The sequence below is a fragment of the Trichophyton rubrum genome (assembly GCF_000151425.1).
Source record: "Trichophyton rubrum CBS 118892 genomic scaffold supercont2.1, whole genome shotgun sequence".
NCBI lineage: Eukaryota > Fungi > Ascomycota > Eurotiomycetes > Onygenales > Arthrodermataceae > Trichophyton > Trichophyton rubrum.
In genome coordinates, this window is record NW_003456428.1 from 1363833 (window position 1) to 1384288 (window position 20456).

The window sequence follows — 20456 nt, forward strand, 5'->3', positions numbered from 1 at the left end:
GGATGACGGGGCCGGACGAATCGGTAAGGGAGCGCAACGGTCCAGACGAACGGCCTGTCCTTTTAATGTCAACTGGAGGGGTATATTATTCCCTTGTCGTTCGTCTCATCACACAGCCCGGTAACAAAGAGTGAGCTAGCCCCAAGGAGAAAGCGAGGTTTTTTGCTCTTTAGTTCCGTGTTCAAAAGTTGGTTGTTGGTAGCCGCTAGGACGGGAAGAAATTCTGTTCTAGACCAATCATCAACCAGTCACAATATCGATCGTTTCCCCATCCCTTTTCCTTCGATTCTCTTCGAGAGAGAGAAAAGCGATGATCAAATAAAAAAAAAAGAGGGTGGTCGAAGGTACGAGAGGATCGTACAAAGGAGAGGCGTCGAAAAGGTCGAGTATTAAAAATGATGTAGAACAGAACGTATGCATCGATGGGAGCAGAGAGAGAGAGAGCGAGAAAGAGAGAGAGAGAGAGAGAGAAGTTGAGATATCAGAAAGATCGTCCTGGGAGGCGACATGTTACCGCTTGGGAGGCGGTTGAGGCTTTGGTACGCCGGTTGTGTCGTAAGCACCTCGTCCCATGTTGGTAGCAGAAAGATCCCTGATAATCATTGTGTTGACCTGGTTGTATGTCCAGTTAGCTGACTGAGGTCCACAGGTATCCATCTGGCAAATATATATCAAATGTTAAAGGAGATATTAATATCTACGTCCAGGGATGCTCGCAGCCTCACAAGGATCGGATCCTGTCATACCTCGGCCGCAGCACAAGGAAAAGAAATCCGCATGCAGGTATAGACGTATAATATAAAAGAGAACAGAAGAATGACTAACCTGGGACCGATGATTGCAGACCTGCGGCACTCGCCGGGGATTGGAGCTGAATATGATATCCCCCCCAAACAGGAAGATAAGTAAGCGTCAAGTCTCGTTGCTCCTCCGGCTACAGAGCAGCTTTTGGTTCGTGTTTTATATTATATCCGTGAATAAGTTATTTCCTCCCACGAAAAAAGTCCGAACGACCAAAAGATTGAATGCGTCAAAAAGGAGGGTATTGAATATATGGCGTTTCTCGTTTCGTCTGTATATTCTTTTTCTTTTTTTTTCTGCGTGACTATAGATGGTCACCGGGAGAGATCGGTAGGAGGTTCAAGACGATATTCAAATACTGCTGCTGGCTCCTTCGTCGAAAGGTCGGCGGTGGCGGAAAGGAGTCGAGAGAGGAAATAGGAGTAGATGGCTAGTAGAGAGCCCCCCTTGGAGATACTAGGGATGGGCTAAGGAGGAAGAGGTAGGTTGAGGATGAAGGAGTGAATACGCTTGAAGGATAGAAAATGATAGAAGGAGAAGAACGAAAGACGATCCAGAAGAGCAGCGTCTCATACTAATATACATTTCTCAGTCTCCCCATCTTTTTGATTCTCTTACCAAGTTGAAAAAAAAAAAATGAAATAGCAAAATAATCATTATCACTAAGAAAAGTAAGAAAGAAAAAAAGAAAAGAAAAAATAAGGACTTAAACCCCCTTTCAACAAACACTGTAAGATGAAGCCCTGTAACTCCATCGGTTTTTTTCCCTTGCCCTTAGTTATTTCTTATTATTGCTCCTTGCTTTTTCCTTCTCAATTGTTCCTTTTTTTTTTTTTTTTTTTTTTTTTTTTTTTTTTTTGCTAACCTTCTCCTTAGACTGCAAATTGGCCGCTTCTTTGCTTTTTCAGTCTGGCTTCTCTTTTGCTTCTTTGTGCTGCCTTGGAGAGAAAAGAAACGAAGAGAAGAAGCAGTCGAAGAAGAAGAGCGGAGGCAGAGGCAGAGAGGGAGGCTACAGAGGACGGACTACAGAGTATCCGTACATCCAGGGAGACGGAATATGATAAGATGAAAAAGCAACTGCAGAAGCCATCCATGCCAGCCCATCTCTCAGAATCGGCGTTATGGCCAGAACTGTTTCTCGCCGGCCCGCTTATTGAGTCAGTCCAGTCCATCAAGTCAAGCCAGAGTCAGAGCGAGCCTGCATGGAGGAAGAAGAAAATCTTTCTGTGACGAGCTCTCGCAGCAGTCTACTCTTAAGCAGGAAGATCCATATACTCTGCTCTGGGCTTAACCCTTCTCTCCCCATCATCAGAAGAAAACGGATGGCGGGAGTCAGGTTTGAAAAAAAAGAGGTGAAATTGCAAAAAAAGGGGCTGATGAAGAAAGATGAAACACGACTCTTCCGACAGAGATGCTGGAGCAAGCAAGGGGGTTTTTTTGAAGATAAAAAAAAAAAAAAAAATAACTTCAATGCCCATGCAGGATTTTCTGCGCTTTTCTCTGCTTTATGATAGGCTCCGTCCGGCAGGATTATCGACAGTATAAGAAGATAAACGCAAAGAGAGGCGAATGGGCGGACGTGTGCACCGTTGACTTGCCTGAAATTGTGCCTTGCCTCGCTGCATCTCTACCTTACCGGCGGGTTCGGCTTGGAGCAGAGAGGCCAACGCCTACTCCGTAGGTCAGAATCCAAATTACATACCGTGGGTGCCTAGGACAGACAGGGTTGGTTTCAGCGGCCGGCGCGGACGGGCGACGGAGGAAGCAGAGGGACGTCAGCCCGTTTCTTCTTCTTCTTCTTTTTCTTCCTCTCCTCCAGCTTTGATCGTGCGTATTAGTTATTTGACATCTGGGCGGTGGTCGTCAGCTTTGGAACCGCGCTGTGTCTCGACCCGCAGAGGAGCAAGAGCTCACGCGAGAAGTGGCTAGGAAACGGACAGCTCGACAGCTGCTAGAGGCCAGAGTGGATATCGCTGGAGCTCCCTGTCAGAGAGGGCCCTGGTTAACTCTGCTCAACCCTTGGTTCTGGTGCCGGGTGAGTTTACCAGTCGTCACTCGATTTACTTGTATTCAAAAAGTACGCCAATAACACTATACAGAAATTCAGAGTTGAAAATTTACAACGAATGGAGCATAATAGTCTATCATTGGCCCTGCTCCACTGGATCCCAGGCGCTTCTGCTGCCCCTGGCTAGCTCGTCGGTTTCAAAAGAGAAATCGAGCTGTTTCGGGAGGGATACGCCGTCAGAAACAGGCAGCTCGTTAACGACTTTGCAACAGGAGCTGATATTCGTACTCAAATGCATACTTACGCATCTTAGCTCGCCATCTTGCAGATAGAACAACTCGGGCCACACACAAAGAAGAACCAGTTTGCGATTTCGATCTCGCCCTAGAAGTTCCATGGTGCGCCTCACTTCTGTCCGTTGCGGCTGCTTCCAGCCACAGCTCCGTCCTGCTTGAGCTCTCGCTTCCTCGCTTCCTCCGGCCAGGGATGCTTCTCCTCCCCCCCCCCAAAGAGGGAAAAGGGAACCTGTCCCAGCCCAGATGAGGATTGTATAGCCGGATGTGCAGTCAGTCCTGCACTGAGGCTTGTGAGTGTGGCGGGAGAGGCACAAATACAACAGGTTCGGCAACACTCAACCCCAACCACGGGAAGGCTGTAGCGATCAGTCATCTTCGCCTTTACGCCGATCTCCTGACGGATCATGCCCCAAGAAATCCGATATATCATCTTGTCTCGAAAAAAAACTAGCAGGCCTTGCTGCTAGCCACTCGACAGATAGCTTGCATGGACAGACCACCTATTCTTATTGTCTCTCTTAGCCGGCCTGTCCTGTCTCTCGCTCTTCGCCTTTGTACATATGCAGAACGGAGAAGAGAGCCCGAGAGAAAGTCTAGGAGTTCGAGGAGGACGGTTGGTCTAGAAGCTGGCTTGCCGCAGCTGCAACTAGCGCGCTCCATACAGAGGCAGAAGTCTCCCGTTGGCTTCCATTTCTACTCATTATTATCAGGTCCAGATCATCGAGCAAACGGCTAGTTCTCTGCTCAACCTAATCTCTGGGTCCCAACTTCAAACGCCTGTGACTGAGTCAATAGTTGCTGCCTGGGCGTGCTATCGATGGGCCTGCTGTCTAAAGGACTGGCCCAGACGACAGCTCTTTTTTTTTTATTTGTTCCCGCTGCTAGCTTAGCAAGGATATGTACTACAATGGCGTAGGGGTTATAGGTCAAGTTATAGGGTCACACACCCACTCGTCAGTGCGTGGTGAGGATTGGGGGAGGCAGGAGAGCGAAGGGAAAGATGGCCACCGTTCTTAATTTCCTTTTAGGCTGCTGGCTGAGGAAATGCAGGCTACTGCAGAGCAAGATCGGTGGCCAAATGCCGACTAGACACCCCATCCAGCTTACTTGAATCATTAATGCTCGGTGACGATTGCAATAATGCAGACTATTGAGCATCATGCCAGCTGAGGATCCCCCAAAAGAAGATCTCTGCAACATGGCATGGCGGATACTGACACATTTGTTTCTACCAAAGCTGCTACATTTTGACAGATATGTATTTACCGTGCAGGAGGGCTTGCCAGATAAACTTGGTCGAGATCGAAATCCTTGCCTCCCATAACCCAGCACCAGTCGTGCTTGGGACGGTATTTCTTTTTTGTCTCTACATATACATATTTCCCTGCCGTCTATCGGCAGTTTATCACCCAATGGCTGGACGAGCGCAGGCCGGCCGTTACAAACGGAACCATCAATCACCAACGGTTTTGAAGTCGACCATTTGAGCTGGTTGCATCCTGGAGCAATCAGAAAAACCGACAACCAACACACACACACACACACACACACACACACACACACACACACACACACACACAACCGATGGAAGTGAGCATTTGAAGTTCTGGAGGTTGAGAGGCCATGCAGGAACAGAACCTGGACCCCCCCTGCGAATAACACCACCGGAATAAGAATATGTAAAGGAGCGGGCCCGCTGCGGTAGTGTAACGGCTCGATGGCAATTCCGCCCGCTTTATAGTACAAAGGACATGTGTCATTAGTCGGCCATGCCCTGCCAGGGCTGATGGATTTTTTATTCTTATTTTTATTTAGCTTGCAGCTTACGAGGAACCCCCAAGGAGCCCTTGTCAAACTTGCGTGGGAAGACATACCAATCCCCCCCTGAACGCTCCCACGGAATACGAAGACCGCGAAATTACCTCTGCCTGGACCGAGATATGAGTTATGAGTCGTTCGTGTCCTTCGGCCAGGCGCAGGCTAACATCCAGCTCATCGCCTCTGACTCTCAATCACACGGAAAAAGGAATAGGAACAGTGGGAGAATGCACACGTGGATACTGCATACACCCATTCCCGCTGTGGTCCAACATGATACATGTAAGAGGGTCTGTATTCAATCATGGTTCCTTTTCCTGATTCTTGATATTTTATTCTCAGGTAAGCCGTTATTATTATATTATAGTTGCGTTATGAACGGCTATATGCTTAACTTCGAAACCTCGCCTCTTCTCTCATGGTGCGATGCTAATCTTCCCCACAGGGCTCGTCATTCATCGTCTGTTATAGACGCCGGTTGTGGGCCCCAGGACGCGAACGCGGCATGGAAAAGGGTAAAAAAGGGGGGGACAAGGGAAGCCAGCTTCACGAGTGTGACTGTGACGGGTTCCTGGTGCCTTGGGTACGAGAACGAGCTTGTCTTCGTACTCTCCTGCGAGAGGGAGCTGCTTCCTGCTGGGTGGTAAGGGTGTGAAGGGATGCCTCTTCGTTGGCTGCACCGCTCTGTACACCATGCATAGTAACATTCCAGAATTTCGATTAGGGCTGTCAAGCGGGCATCCGGATGATTGAAGCCGTTGGGTGGCTCTGGGCGGATTTCTGGCCGCAGCCGGTGGGCTTTCTGCGGTTCTCAATTCCTCCTACATTTACTTCTCTATCTTCTGATTGACTCAATCCCTTCTGGCAGGTTATCCCGCGGAACCCCCAACGAATAAACGCCGCTAGAGCATGCTGGAAACCATCAGGGCACGCTAATCATATAAATGTCCAATCTTTCAGCATGGCTGGCTGTGGAGACAAAATAGAATGCAACCCCCATGCGCGTCTCGGAAGCTCCCTCTCACTAATCGCTCAACGAACCGATGCCGCTTGTCCAGCTCTTACTCTGCCATCCCACGTTGCACGCCTTACGGGAAGCGGATCAAATGGTGGATACGTTGTGTTTTTTTATTTTTATTTTTATTTTTTTTATTTTTTTCCCTCACGCGCAAGGGGAAGGTATACTCACGATTGTCCCATGCAGCCGGGCATTTTGCTTAACCGTAGGTTAAAAGGGCACAAGGAGGAGAACAGCACAGTGCTCCTCTCCTTACGCAACGGTCGGGTGATTGTCAAGACGGAACACAAAATGTTGGCTAAAAAAGAATGAACGAGTCCATCCTGGGCCTTCACTAGTGCCGTTTTGTGTCCTCGCTCTGGGCAGAAGTCAACCCCCAAGCCCTCAAAAATTCTACGTTGACATCCTCCATTCAACATTAATACCACCAGCCAGGTAAAACCCCTCCCACCGTATCGTATTCCTCCAAGGCCAGTGGTGGTTTGTGAGTGTGAGAGGGCGTCAGAGTGCTTTTTTTTTCGTACCCTAAGTTACCATCTTTTCTTTTCTCTCTTCCTCCCCCTCCCTTTGCTTTTTGGCTTGGTTTTGGCTCAACTAGACGCAGAGCCCTTTCGCCTCTTGTATGGAATAATTGTGGAATAGTGCAGCAATTGATGTACATTGCCTCCACTTAGCTCCTCTCTAGAGGCGTTCAACCAAATACCGTCACCCAGGATTTTGGAACGGCCCTGGAATCCACATCGAAGAAGGCGAGAAAGCCAAATTCACGCACTATGGGAATGCAGCGTGCACTGCGGAGTACTCTTTGTACACAAGTTTGTCTTGCTGTACTCCGTACTCCGTAGGACGAGAAGTTCTCTGATCCTCGTTGGGAAGTGGGAGATCATGGCCACCCCCCCCCCAGGCAGCATCAACCTCCCCACGATCGCCGAGGGAGGGCTTCTTCTAGAAGACGTCTTCCCCAATCTTGTGCCGTCTCAAGAGGGGGGGCAGCAGTTAAACCGAGAGCCACAAACCCATTCTAAGGGAGGTCCAATCCCTGTGCTCTGTTAACAGCCCATTAGCTCATATCATTCACCCTAGGGCCTTTTATCCTTCCAGGGTGAGATGGGGGCTGCTGTGGATCAACTGACGGCCCGGAAGTTGCGTATAAAAAAAGGGGCTCCCTTTTCCATGCAGCCGGCTTCAACGTTGTCAGATTGGTGGATTCCGGGCCTTGGTTTCATCTTGACGACTTGTTTGCGATATTGCTCCGAATCGACAGGGCAGGTCGACACGAAAGAAGTCGATTCGCCCCCGTTAGTACTCCGTTAAGTTACTTAAGCACAAGGTCGACTGATATCAGCTAACCCAGGTGGAAAACACGGCCAATATTTGGGAGCTGCAGCATGATTTTTGCAGAAGAGCCTCACCCCTCGCGCCCAGACAGGCCAGAAGTTGGTGGCTTGTGAACAGCCCTGGTCTGCTGAGGCCTGGTTGTCTTTTGATTTCTGCAAGGTACGTGTTTGAGCGTAAGCCAAACAAACGGCGAAGCTGCATGCGCTCCATGGGCGATTGATCCCACCACGTATTCACCAAGCAGCATGGCTGGCTGCTGAGTTGTCCTCACCCCCATCGAGATTGGCATCAGTAATGCTGCTTTGCGTTGGGCGAGAACGTCCTCTTATCATGCAGCAGCTACACGAAAACGCAGCCTTAACATCCACCGATCCTCTATGGTCGTGCGTCCAAGGCTTTATGGATTTCCCCCACTCCTCCCCCCGGTCCTATCGATATCGCAAATCAGACTGCCAGGTTGATGCCCAGTCGAAGGCTTTCCCACTGCTGCTGCTGCTGGACAGAGGCCACAGGAGTACCACGTACTGCCTTGCAGCGGCGTACGATAGCGCTTCCGGCTCCCAGGGACCTGAATGCTGGGTCCCCGGGGACAGCCATTGCTCGGTGTTTGCATGGCCAACCAGGTCATTTTTCGGGCGCCTCGCTGCCTCTGCTGCACCGCTTCTTTCCAATATCTTATCCACCGGCAGCCAATGGCTTGCGGAAGCCCACTTCCACGTCTTCAGTGATCTGAGATGATCCCCTCCACTAGTTTTTCTCTCCTATAGGAACTGCTTGGGTCTCGTATAGCGATGTGATCTCTCTCTGCAATGCGATCGACTGGCACATATTTATCATAATATCATCCAGTCCTGAATATAAACTCGGTCCAAAAACCGCTTTTTTTTTTTTTTTTTTTTTTTTTTTTGCAATTTTTATACTCCAGGCGTGTTCTCGAGTATCAGCCTAAGGAGGACCGTCAAGAGCATGCTTATATATATAGTTAGTACATGTATACTGCGTCCGCTATATATCCACCAGCTCCCCAGCGGCAGCGGAAGTGCCTCTCCCTTCCCGGCGGGTGGATAATCCTCAAAGATCCAAACGCTGTAGATTCCAATCAACTGGAAACCGCGGAGCAGGCTCGAAACCGTAAAGAATAGTCCTAAAAAGTTTTCTTTTCCGTTGAAATACCCGTATCTTCTTCTTCCTGCCTCTGAAAGCAGAGAGTGTACTCCTTACGACCTCGCGCCATGCCTCCGCGTCTCGAATGTTATATTCCATGGAGCTCAGAATTCGATTTTATCAAAGATGACCGGTCTCATCTGCGGCTGTCCTAATCTCCGGTCAGGGCGAGAGAACATGTAATTTTCGTTTCTTTAAGAAGATGCCAGCTATGACATCAATTCCAAGTGGCTGTACCAAAAAAAAAAAAAAAAAAAAAAAAAAAAAAAAAAAAAAAAAAAAAAAAAAAAAAATTTTGTTTTTGGTCTCTTTCCTTCTTTCCATCAGTGTCTTTCTTTTTCTTCCCGATATCTCCTGTTCTAGGAGTAATATACGGAGAATATGTAAAGCTGATGGATGACCCCCCTGATTTCCCACCAAAACCTGCAGCCTCAGATGGTTAGCAGCGAGAAAGAAATAGGTACTAGGGCAAGGATAAAACAAATACCCTCGTTACTCCTAGTAGTTAGTTGGTCTTTTTAGATAAGTTTCCATGCTGACCTGTTGATTTTCGCTGCCGCTATCAACAGGGAAAGGAGATCGATCGAAATACCAGTCTTTGAGTCCTGGCTGCTGGCTGTTTGTCTAGGTGCCTCCTTAAGGAAAAGGGAACTTGATATCAACAAGAGAGCAGATCTGTATATAGGTATCTCGGTCATATCCGTCCAGCAGGGCATTGGCTTACTATTCAATTCTGTGATAGCTAGCCAAATTGTCAGGAGAAATTAATATCAAGGGGCGGCCACAGACCGCCTCAGCTAAAAATGAGCAGCTGACGTCTCATTTGCGTTGAATCCCCTGTCAAGCAACTCCTGAACATCTGGCCGACAAGCTGTTCCCTCAGATAAACCCCGATTTTCTCTCCTCATTGAAGTAAAATCTCAAGCATTGCAGGGTACAGTATTTTGTGTATTGCCCTAGCCTAGCTATGTTTTAATATCATATAACCATGGCAACGGTTATGAGAAAATACACATACTAAAGAGGACTACAAGTTTCGATATAATCATAAATACCCCTAGGAAACTTGGCTTGACTGGCAACAGACCGGCCATGTACGCAGTATAAGGAGTACCTCTCCAGCCATATCAATCTCCAATGTGAACACTGCGTATTACCCCAGGATATTGAAGATTTAGGGGCTATTTGGTACGCCATATCGAATGATACTGTACTACGATCTCGAGCAGAATCCCTGGCTTGGAGAGCAGGATTGATAGTTTTGTTGGTCCAATTCATGTTTTACAATATTCCTGGTGACCTCAATACAGGAGAGAAGGGCCATGAAGTGTCAATGGATTGCATGCAATGATCCCAACTTGGAAGCGGGACTTGCAGCCATTTTTCAATAATTAAGCACCCAGTGCTAGCCCCTTGAATACGCCAGGCGTTGATTATTCGGATCTGACAGATAACAAGTTCTTCCCTTCTTTGGTATCTTCTCCCTAAAAGGACTCCGTATGTCGGTTCTGACACATTGTTTAATACTCTCGACAGCGGCATTCATTGTTCTCCTCCTTTGTTGGCATATTGAGGTACATCGCTAGCCATGCACAGCAACTCTCTGCCCACGAATAAAAAAGAAAAGTCCCTTTCGAGCCCTGATTAGCACGTTCATGCAAGATCGATGCAGGTGCACGCACGATGTCTTTTTTTTCTACCTTTAAACTATGCATCCGCGCCTGCAGCATGCCTGGTTTGCAGCGGGAGACATACATGATAATAATGGATCTGAGGCCCCCTTGAGTCAAAAAACCTGCCGCAGCCTGAGGTATCGCTGCACTGGGTTTGGTCTGGGACGTCACATTCCTGCTTTAATGCAAGATCGCTTTTTCTTCTTCTCTTTATGACCCTTGATACAGATCGGCAGTCAGGTTGTGATGAGAAGCGAGTTCCATCCGTATACACAAAGGATCGTATAAAAATATCAAGGCAGAGTCCAAGTGCCCAGATGATAGATCGTACCCGGATCCAAGGCTGCAGGTTCCGCGGCAACCGTTGTTGAGTTAACTAACGAAATAAATTACCGGATGAAAAAAAGAAAGAAGGAAAAAGAAAGAAAATTGGAAAAAAAGGGACGAAATAACGGTCTCCAATCATGAAAAGGATACGGGAAGGCTGATTATTATTATTATTATTATCGTCTGTTGAGAACACCCGAAAGGACGGACCACTGAAGCTCTCGTTGCAAATTGTCGTTATTGATTTTTGCCCGTATTTCAGGGGTAGCTAACCAAGCTATCAAAAATAATAAATATATATAAGCAGTCCGCCACTCGGCGCCTCTCGCCTATAAGGCTAACTGCCATGTCTGACAAGTGAAGAGACGGCTATTCTCCCCGTGCAGGGCGTTCCACGAAGGAATATAATTTTCTTTTTTACCCGGCCTCTTCCTTATCATTCCCCGATGGCACCTCTAATAGCGATGGATGAGGAATGACAGATATGCCACGAGTCGTCGTATGGCTTTGATAAACGTCCTGGCAGGTTTCAAAATAAGCCATGTCGTCTCTTACTGATGACCAGTTATTATCTGAACAGGGGAAAAATGATAAAAAGAAAGTGGCTTATCCGCCTCTGCAGCCCAAGTAATGGACCCTGATGCAAGTTACACAGTCAACCAAGAGAAAACATGGCGGCAAACGGGGTAAGATCGTGTTCTAGGAGGCAGCCGTAGCAAGAGTTGCTATCATTGACAGCTGAAGGGCAGGATGACCTTTTTTGAAAAACCGGTATTGCATACATAGGGCAGCTTGATATCTGAGGAAGATTGCTGCCGCTGGAGCCGCCGCGGCGAGGTATCCGCGGTTAAATATCCTGCACTTCCTGCACAGTGACGTGTGACAACGGCCGTGGCTCGCTAGAAATGCGCTGGCTCCTCTCTGGGAGGCTTGTTCATGCATCGATATGCCATCTCAAACTAAACAAACCACAGGAAGTGTCAGCTCATGTACTAGTCAGGGCAACCTCGTGTGACCTGCAACGACATGAAGACCGTGAAGGAGATTCTAGTTACCGCTTCATCCGTCTGGCAAATTAGAGCAGCAGGTCGCTGACCAGATTTCTCAGAAATGTCTACCACGGTTTGATCCTTTCTGGGAATACCGGCGGAATTCGCCTTGCTGTCTACAGCAATTCCAATACATCGGCATTTTTCTGCTATGCAACTTCTTAGAAGCGCACTTCGCTCGCCGATACCCCCTGCAAAGATAATAGCGTCTACCTTTCCACCCAGCTTGACGAAGTAATTGCCAATAAACCCAACAATACGGTCAACAAAGATGTCAAAGGCCAATCTGTGCAACTCAGTTGGTGGATTGTCCGTTCCGATCTTAGCGAAGTCGGTGGTTCCGGTCAATGCCTTCCAGCCTGACTTCTTGTTGAGAATCTCTTCAGCCTGTAGCAGCCAGTCAGGATAATGTCACGAGTTCAAATGGATTTGTGATACATGCCTTGCTGATATGCATCTCCTTGGTGCTTGAAGAACTTAGCTTGCTGGCTTCTGATGTATAGTGAAATACAAGACTGTCGAGCGGGTCAGCCGAAGATCATAGCCCTAGATATCAATGACCAACTGAACTCACCTTGCATCGATATCTCCGCTCCTTGTGGCGCCAGGAAGTCCGGAGAGCGGGGTGAGGCCCATCCTGCAATGCAATGCACATCAGCCAGGAGCTCCATTTCTAGGCTGCATATTATCTACTTCTTCATTACTGTAGCAGCTTTCAGGGGGTATATGGATTATGATCAGGACACTTGACATACGTAGTCTCTATCGATTTACCGTCCTGTATAGCACAGACGGAAGCACCACTTCCAAGATGAAGTGCAATTAGACTCGATTCCGAGGCTGGTTTGTGCAGAAACTCCGATACAGACCGCAAGATGAAGGAGAAGCTGATTCCATGGAAGCCGTATTTCCTCAACATCTTCAATTTAGCCACCTCCGGGTCTATAGGGTATGTCTTGATATAATCCGGCAGACATTGGTGAAATGTGGTATCAAAATATGCCACTGACTTTGCAGACGGAACCTCCTGCAGACATGTCTTGATGATTTCCAGCGCAGATGTATTGTGTCTAGATCTACTGTCAGCCACTTGTTGTCCAGCCAGCCCCCTTATAGTGACGGCCACACGTACAGCGGAGCCAGGTCTTGCAGCGTCTCGAGATAGCTGAACGTCCTTTCATGTATGACAACCTCCTCTTCTAGGTCTCCTCCGTGGACTACTCTGTGGCAAACATAAGCGTAGTCAGAGTTGCTGCTGACGACCTGCAGCTCCTGGTCATGCAGAAGCCTCTTGAGAATGTACTTGAACGCATCCTGCGGGCTCCTGATCTCCTCCTCGGTCTCGTGCTTCTGGTGATTTGAGCCATGTTCGTACTTGAAGACGCTCGGCGGCGCTGTCAGGCCGCTCACACTGGCTGCTGCAACTTCGACCGGCGGGTTCTTGAGATGGTAGACGTTCACCTTGACAGACGAGCTGCCGGCGTTGACAGAGAGGATGACTCGACCCATGGCTAGCTAGCTAACTGTTCGACCAAGTGCAGCGATAATTCCTATCCTCTGCCTTCCATCTTCATGTCTTACGCCTTTATTTATTGTTTCTAGCTGGACACTCGCTACTTATCGCATCTACGTCAGAATGTTGGTCGAGAACAGGGATATCCGTCCTACTTTCTCCAGCATTATGATGTCAACAAAGCTTCCATGTCTGTGGCGGCGGTCTTCCTTATATGCACCATGCAGTTTCGAAGAGGATTCCTGACATGTAAATATTTATTTTACTCTGTTATACCAGTAATTCTTCATCGAGACTCGCCTTGATAAATCAGTATCGGGTTGTTGCTCTATCTATATTGTCCCATAACTATACCGGCATCACAGACACCGTGACTAGTTATCAAGATGCCAGGCGAGGTTATCGACCGACCAAACCCGAGGCCTCCCCCGTCCCAGCTACCGGACTCGGTGGACGAGCTCAGGGTTCAACTTCAAACAGTCAAGCTGGACGATGGGGTCCGTCGTTCGTTGGAGAAATTCCGTCGAGCTACGGACTACATTGCTGCGGGTGGGTTTTCAATCCCAGCTTGTTAGTTGCCGTTGGATTGTGGCTGACATTGATACTGCGGAACAAAGCTATGATATTTCTCCAGAGTAATGCCTACATGAAACGCCCGGTTAATCCTGAAGATATCAAACCCCGACTACTAGGTACGTACGCTGAAACAGGCTCGCCGCCATTCACAAATAATATCAAAAAAAAAAAAAAAAAAAAAAAAAAAAAAAAGATATTGTCTTGCTGACGAGAGGAGTGGGAAAGGCCACTGGGGCACCTGTCCTGGTTTGAATCTCGTGTATTCCCATCTCACCTATTTGATACGATGCCATGACTTGGATATGTTGTTTGTCACCGGACCGGGACATGGCGCACCTGCGATCCTCGCCTCACTCTGGGTTGAAGGGTCATTGGGAAAGTTTTACCCTAAATACGCCAACAACACCAACGGGCTCACCAAGTTGATCACCCAGTTCAGTACCACTGGCGGATTTCCCAGGTAAGACGACAATATCAAGCCACAACCTCCTCGTATCGCGGACGTTAATTTCCATTGCAACCCAGGCTAATAAGTCCCTCTTAGTCACATCAATGCGGAGACACCCGGAGCTATACATGAAGGTGGCGAACTTGGATATGCCCTAGCCGTCTCGTTTGGGTCTGTAATGGATAACCCAGACCTGATAACCGCTGTTGTGGTGGGCGATGGGGAGGCCGAGAGCGGCCCGTGTACAGCGTCAGTCGATCTGAGAAACGGCTCACACGAGTTTCCATTTATTTCTATTATTTTCTTTGTCGAGCATGTTTCGCTAATTTTGCAAGTAGGAGCTGGAATGGTATCAAGTACATCGATCCCGCAGAGTCAGGGGCTGTCTTGCCGATTCTTCATCTCAATGGATTTAAGATTAGCGAGCGGACTATCTATGGATGTATGGATGACAGAGAGCTTGTCTCATTGTTCTCTGGTTTCGGCTACCAGGCACGAATCGTGGAAGGCTTGGATGATATTGATACCAACCTGAATAGTTCGTTCGAATGGGCACTAGCAGAAATCCGTAGGATCCAAAAGGCCGCCCGGTCTGGAAGCCCAATCATGAAACCCCGATGGCCAATGTTGATTTTGCGAACCCCCAAAGTTAGTACAGAGTTCTCTTGTATGACATGACATGCCCCAAGTGGGATGGCTAACGGCTCTATGTGTAGGGTTGGACAGGACCAAAGAGCATCCATGGAAAGATCGTGGAGGGCTCCTTCGCAGCGCATCAAGTACCGCTGCCAGCAGCTGGGAAGGACGACGAAGAGCTCAAAGCGTTACAGGAATGGCTTTCTTCATATAAACCGGAAGAGCTGTTCAACGAGCATGGAGATGTGATTGACGATATTAAATCGATCCTCCCCAAGGAAGACTCAAAGCGAATGGGTCAGCGAAAAGAGGTGTGTGACACTTTTGCAAAACTCAAAATGCCAGACTGGAGACGTTACACAGTCTCAAAGGGTTCTCAGGAAAGTTCCATGAAAACGATCTCTCATTTTATGGGCCAGATCCTGGTGGATAACCCCCATTCTATGCGGATTTTTTCCCCAGACGAGCTGGAGAGTAACAAACTTGGTGCCGTGTTGGAAAAGACGGGTCGAAATTTTCAATGCGATCAGTTTGCTAATGCCCGGGGCGGGCGGGTAATTGAAGTACTAAGCGAGCATATGTGTCAGGGTTTCCTCCAGGGATATACTTTGACAGGGCGGACGGGTATATTCCCATCTTACGAGAGCTTCCTAGGGATCATCCATACAATGATGGTTCAGTACTCAAAGTTCAACAAAATGGTACGTTACTGTAGTTGTTCGTTTCCATTCTCATCCTTCGAAAGAAGGCGGAACAGATGCTGAGGGTCTTCGCAGGGGATGGAAACCAATTGGCGCCGCCCTTTGCCTAGCATTAACTATATCGAGACAAGCACTTGGGCACGCCAGGAGCATAACGGGTTCTCCCACCAGAACCCATCGTTTATCTCCGCGGTTTTAAATTTAAAGCCCAATGCTGCTAGAGTGTATTTGCCTCCAGACGCAAATACATTTCTCTCGACGCTGTCTCACTGCCTGCAATCTAAGAATTATGTCAATCTTATGATCGGGTCGAAGCAGCCAACCCAAATATACCTGAGTGCAGAGGAGGCGGAGGCCCATTGCCGAGCTGGGGGTTCTATCTGGGGATTTGCAAGCACAGATGGTGGTTTAGATCCAGACGTGGTGCTGGTCGGCATCGGAACGGAAGTCACCTTCGAGGTCATCCAGGCGGCAGCCATCCTAAGAAAAGTGGTACCTGACCTCCGCGTCCGAGTGGTAAATGTTACGGACTTGATGATTCTTGGTTCAGAGAGGAGCCATCCGCACTCGCTCTCGGATGAAACTTTTGACGCGCTGTTCACAGCGGACCGTCCGATCCATTTCAACTACCACGGATATGAAACAGAGCTAAAGGGATTACTCTTCGGTAGGCCTCGTGTTGACCGTATCACCATCGGTTGTTACATGGAAGAAGGCTCTACCACTACTCCGTTTGACATGATGCTGCTCAACAGGGTATCTCGATTCCATGTTGCCAAAGCAGCTGTCCTAGGCGGCTCGAGGCGCAATGAAAGGGTAAGAATCCGACAGCAGGAGCTTCTCACCACCTTCGAGCACGAGATTCGAAGCGCAAGAAAGTACATCATCGAGAACCACAAAGGTAAGCCCAGTTATCTCTGCTCCTGCTTGGGTATTTTGAGAGATAGTCGGTCCACTGATAAGACTGCATGACAGATCCTAGCGACATGTATGACATGCCGAGCTTTAAGTAGTTGTAACAAAGTAGTTGTAATGCGTATATATAGCCTCTGAGAGACAGCCTCAACCAACAGCCATGGTCAGTGGCCATCTAATAAAAGTTAGATTCCCTGATATCAAACGATGTCTTCTTCTTCCTCTTCTTCTTCTCTGCCTTGTTGTCTTTTCCTTCTCGTCCGCTTCCGGCTGCGGTGCCCTACGCACCACGTGACTGACTAACCCGATCGGTAAGCGAGGGTTTGTCCCCACGAAAAAACGAACGTCTAAAAAAAAAAAATCGTGACTTTCGCGAAGTTCTGACGGCCGCAGTCAGATAAGTTCAGCATCTTCCGTTTCGACAACCACCACCGGCACCGCCATACGAACGACGAGGGAGCAGCAAATTAATCGTCCCAACGCTCTTGAATTTGTCTGCCCACCATGGCTGCTAACAAGATCGCCGCAAACAGTCCTTCGAGGCAGAGTCCTTCCGACCTCGAGAAGGCTTTGGCTACCGCTCTTAACGACCTGGAGACCAACACCCCCGACTTGAAGGTCGCTCTACGACCTCTCCAGTTTGTGTCTGCTCGCGAGGTAAGGGGAACATTGCCCTTTTTATTTCCCCCTCCTGGCAGACAAATATTCAATGCGTTGGTGAACTGGCGAATACTTCCTGAAGCGCGGAGCTGAGCATGGCGGTGATATAAAAGAGAACATGGAATAAAGGGATTGGAGGTCTTGTCGCATGATATATGCATGTCAGGGAGCTCAGGGGATTCAGGAGGTGCTCTCAGCTTGCTTAAGGGTGCTATCTGCACAGTTCGCCTGCTACCGGGGTTTATACATGTTATAGGTGGATATCAAACATACTGACGGTTGGCCGTATTGCAGGTTGAGGTTGGCCATGGCAAGAAGGCCATTGTGATTTTTGTCCCAGTCCCTCTTCTCCAGGGATTCCACAAAATCCAGCAGCGGTACGTTTGTTTTACATCTACGCAACTTCAAGTATGGGGACGCTCGCTAACATACTAGTTATAGCCTCACCCGGGAACTTGAGAAGAAATTCTCTGACCGTCAGGTCATCATCATTGCTTCTCGCCGCATCCTCCCACGCCCCAAGCGATCCACCACCTCCCGCACCAGCCAGACCCAGAAGCGCCCACGCTCCCGTACCCTCACCGCTGTCCACGAAGCTATTCTCTCAGATATCGTATACCCAGTCGAGATTGTTGGTAAGCGTGTCCGAACAAAGGAGGACGGCAGCAAGTTGTTGAAGGTTGTTCTCCATGAGAAGGAGCGTGGTGGTGTTGACCACCGCCTTGATGCATATGGCGAGGTCTACCGAAAATTGACAGGTCGTGGTGTTGCTTTTGAGTTCCCCCAGAGCGGTTCTTCGGAGTACTAGATATTTGGAGTGGGATCAGTCTCAAATGAATTAAAGAAATGGAGATATGATGCGGTGCTGCCTCTTTTTCTCTCCTCTCCTACACTGGGAATAATACCCAACTGAGGACTATGTTTACAAAACAAAAACAAAAAACGTTGTACACCACTAAGTATCACTCTCCATCGAGTCAATGAAGGCGTCGTTATTTGGAGGGAAAATAATACAAGCTTAACGACTTTTTCCTATGTACGGAGCATTACATCAGTTGATGAATCTATTAACTTCCTGGGTTTACATTCTCGCCACGCCGTCCATGACTAGATACCTATCTAACTTGGTTAGGAATGTCGTCTGTTGTAAGAACGTCTTGAGCTGGTAGGTTTCTCGCATGTTATAGACTTGACGGTAGTTGTATTGCAATGTCAACAAAGTATCACTCTTTCGGTTCGTGTATGGGTACTATATATCAGGGTATCCATGTGCTAGCCAAACATGCTAGCAAAGAAATAAAACACATCAAGAGGCATCAGCCTTAATCCTCCCTATCCCAAGTGTCATCCAGTATGCAAGCTCTCTTTTTACTGTATCTGACTCGCTTTTCTTGGTGTTTTCAGACCGGAACCCTAATTCTTCGTTCCCTCCATCTGTTTCCCATTCAATTCTCACAAATACAGGGATCTCAACTATATCTTGGTCTTCATCATCTGTATCTTGTTGAACTTGCTTATTTTTGCTCTTAATTGCACCGGGGACAACTTCCATAGCAACAGTGGTCCAATTGCGTCCCTTGTCCCAGACTTTGCCAGCTTCTGCAACTCTCTCAGCGCCGCCATGCCGGGAAGATCTCGGATCAGGCATATTTCCGGACTGGAGGGCCTCATCCCAGACATCTGTATTGGCGCCGACTTCAAGTTGGGGACATAGAATCGTTACCTTTGTAGAAACGGGCCCTGGAGTCACTGATGGAGTTGCGAGTGTGACACGGATAGGATCAAACATATGGTTTTTGAGAGTTAGGAGGAATTGTATAGGTTTCAAGGGCTCAAGTGCTTCTAGGTTGATCGGAAGAGCAACTGATGATGGGTACAGCGGACGGATTGAGGTAAGCGGCAGGTAGCTGAGAGCAATAAGTCTGATGCGGAATCTAGTAGATTGCGGTTTGACTTCCGGTTTAACGAGGATGTGCTTGCATGCTTTGCATCGTTTGGACCTCTTTGTGCGCAGTAGGACCGGAAGCGGTAGTAGGTCATCGACAAATCGTGTAGAAGGCTGTTGGAACTGCTGTTGCTCCATCGACGCCAGCCCATCCCACCCTTCGGCTGCCATCTTTTCAATGATATGATCCTCAGATCCAGTTGTGGGAATAATTAACCCCTCTGCCTGTGTCAAAGCTTCACGCATGACTGGGGGTTTGGATTTGCTCTTTTTATTATTCCCATGCATTCCAACGCCTGTATTGTAAAGGGACATGATACGGCTCAACGCATTGGGGGAAGAGTATAACCCAAAGTCACCTCCTATCAAGTGATCCGATGGTGACGATGATGTCTCAGCAATCTGAGTGCGGTAGAAATTCTTTAGGGCCGTAAACCTGGCATCATGGCCTAACGCAGGCTTGTTGTCAAAGGACATCGGACTTCCCAACTTCTCATCTTGCTCTTCTTCTGGTAGGCTAGGTGTAGAGGCAAAGCTCGCAAGCGGTGATTTGAACTGTGAGGCCCTGACTTCTGAAGGTCTTCGGTTCGCTCCATTTTTTAGAGACAGTAGTTGAGCTCGTATATTGGTTGGCTTATCGAATTTTATATCGATATCAAGGCTTGTCCACATGCAATAGCTACAGGATAGAATCCAAGGACCATTCTGGGATGCCCCATTCTCCGCATTGTTCATGGTTGTGATTGTTAACGGAGATGTGCAAATGGGACAATTGAAGCAATTACGCGCACATCTAGGCAAATTGTGCTCTTAGTACTATAATCCCGTGTTTATATAAGGGTATAATTCGTACCTGTTCCCATCACTCCTTACCATGCTGCTCGGAGTTTCAAATAGGCAATTAGGGCAATACCAACAAACGATCTCTTCTGTTATACATCTTGCGCATTTTATCTGATGACAGTCTTCGCAATATAGGAGGTGTTCTGGGGGGTATAGGGAGTAGTTTGCGCGACGTGATCTCGGGTCAAACGTCCGCTCGTCTTCATCTGAATCTGAAGCCTTAAGACTCAGGCTGGAAAGGTCCTTAGAGAGCCGGTTTGAAGCTGGCGTGGGGCGAGGGCTATCGACGCAGGGGCATGATATGAAGTTATATGGGAATGGGCGCGCCATTATGAGCGAAAGAAGAAGATGCCGTGTTGGAGAACAGATGTCATAGCATAATCAAGTATAATTCGGTCTATCGTACCGTGAGAAGCCAATTTCGCATAATTTATAGGAGCTGTTTATGCTAGAATCCAGGGGTGTCAGCAACGGCTGTTCAAGATGAAGTTGAAGAAGTGACTGACCGGCCTCAGTGTAATATAGAATGGCCTCTAAAACGCGCCTGGTTAGATATTTGGAATCTCTTATGTAAAGAGGTAGATCCAGCTGTAATATGTGATTTTGCTGGCGTGTTGACCAGTTCGTTGCTATTTTGGCGTTTTTGGGGACGATGAGATCACCTCGGATTTTTTTCTATGTTGACGATTTCGCGCTTGCATCAAAAGCTGCGGCGTTCAGCTTCATT

At 48.1% G+C, this 20456-nt stretch overlaps 6 protein-coding genes across 6 annotated transcripts; 4 read left to right on the forward strand and 2 right to left on the reverse strand.

The window, feature by feature from the left end:
- Positions 1-7433: 7433 nt before the first annotated feature.
- On the forward strand, positions 7434-8017 carry TERG_00528 (uncharacterized protein; the record flags this gene model as incomplete). Its single annotated transcript, XM_003238489.2, has 1 exon — positions 7434-8017. Exon 1 carries the CDS (start codon positions 7574-7576, stop codon positions 8015-8017), a length of 444 nt encoding a protein of 147 aa, XP_003238537.2. The 5' UTR covers positions 7434-7573.
- Positions 8018-11342: 3325 nt separating this feature from the next.
- On the reverse strand, positions 11343-13001 carry TERG_00529 (acetate kinase; the record flags this gene model as incomplete). The annotated part of the gene is made up of 6 exons (XM_003238490.1): positions 11343-11402; positions 11499-11879; positions 11908-12007; positions 12067-12129; positions 12248-12562; positions 12625-13001. 6 exons carry the CDS (start codon positions 12999-13001, stop codon positions 11343-11345), a joined length of 1296 nt encoding a protein of 431 aa, XP_003238538.1.
- Positions 13002-13391: 390 nt separating this feature from the next.
- TERG_11585 (uncharacterized protein) lies at positions 13392-13580 on the forward strand (the record flags this gene model as incomplete). Its single annotated transcript, XM_003238491.2, has 1 exon — positions 13392-13580. The coding sequence occupies one exon, from the start codon at positions 13392-13394 to the stop codon at positions 13578-13580; it is 189 nt and encodes a 62-aa protein (XP_003238539.2).
- A 323-nt stretch (positions 13581-13903) lies between these two features.
- On the forward strand, positions 13904-15733 carry TERG_11586 (uncharacterized protein). The gene has a single exon (XM_047750680.1). The coding sequence runs from the start codon at positions 14959-14961 to the stop codon at positions 15427-15429; it is 471 nt and encodes a 156-aa protein (XP_047605138.1). The 5' UTR covers positions 13904-14958; the 3' UTR covers positions 15430-15733.
- Positions 15734-16785: 1052 nt separating this feature from the next.
- On the forward strand, positions 16786-17749 carry TERG_00531 (40S ribosomal protein S7; the record flags this gene model as incomplete). The annotated part of the gene is made up of 3 exons (XM_003238492.1): positions 16786-16938; positions 17236-17318; positions 17383-17749. The coding sequence occupies 3 exons, from the start codon at positions 16786-16788 to the stop codon at positions 17747-17749; spliced, it is 603 nt and encodes a 200-aa protein (XP_003238540.1).
- Positions 17750-18247: 498 nt separating this feature from the next.
- Positions 18248-20059, reverse strand: TERG_00532 (uncharacterized protein; the record flags this gene model as incomplete). Its single annotated transcript, XM_003238493.1, has 2 exons — positions 18248-19679; positions 19740-20059. 2 exons carry the CDS (start codon positions 20057-20059, stop codon positions 18248-18250), a joined length of 1752 nt encoding a protein of 583 aa, XP_003238541.1.
- Positions 20060-20456: the final 397 nt, after the last annotated feature.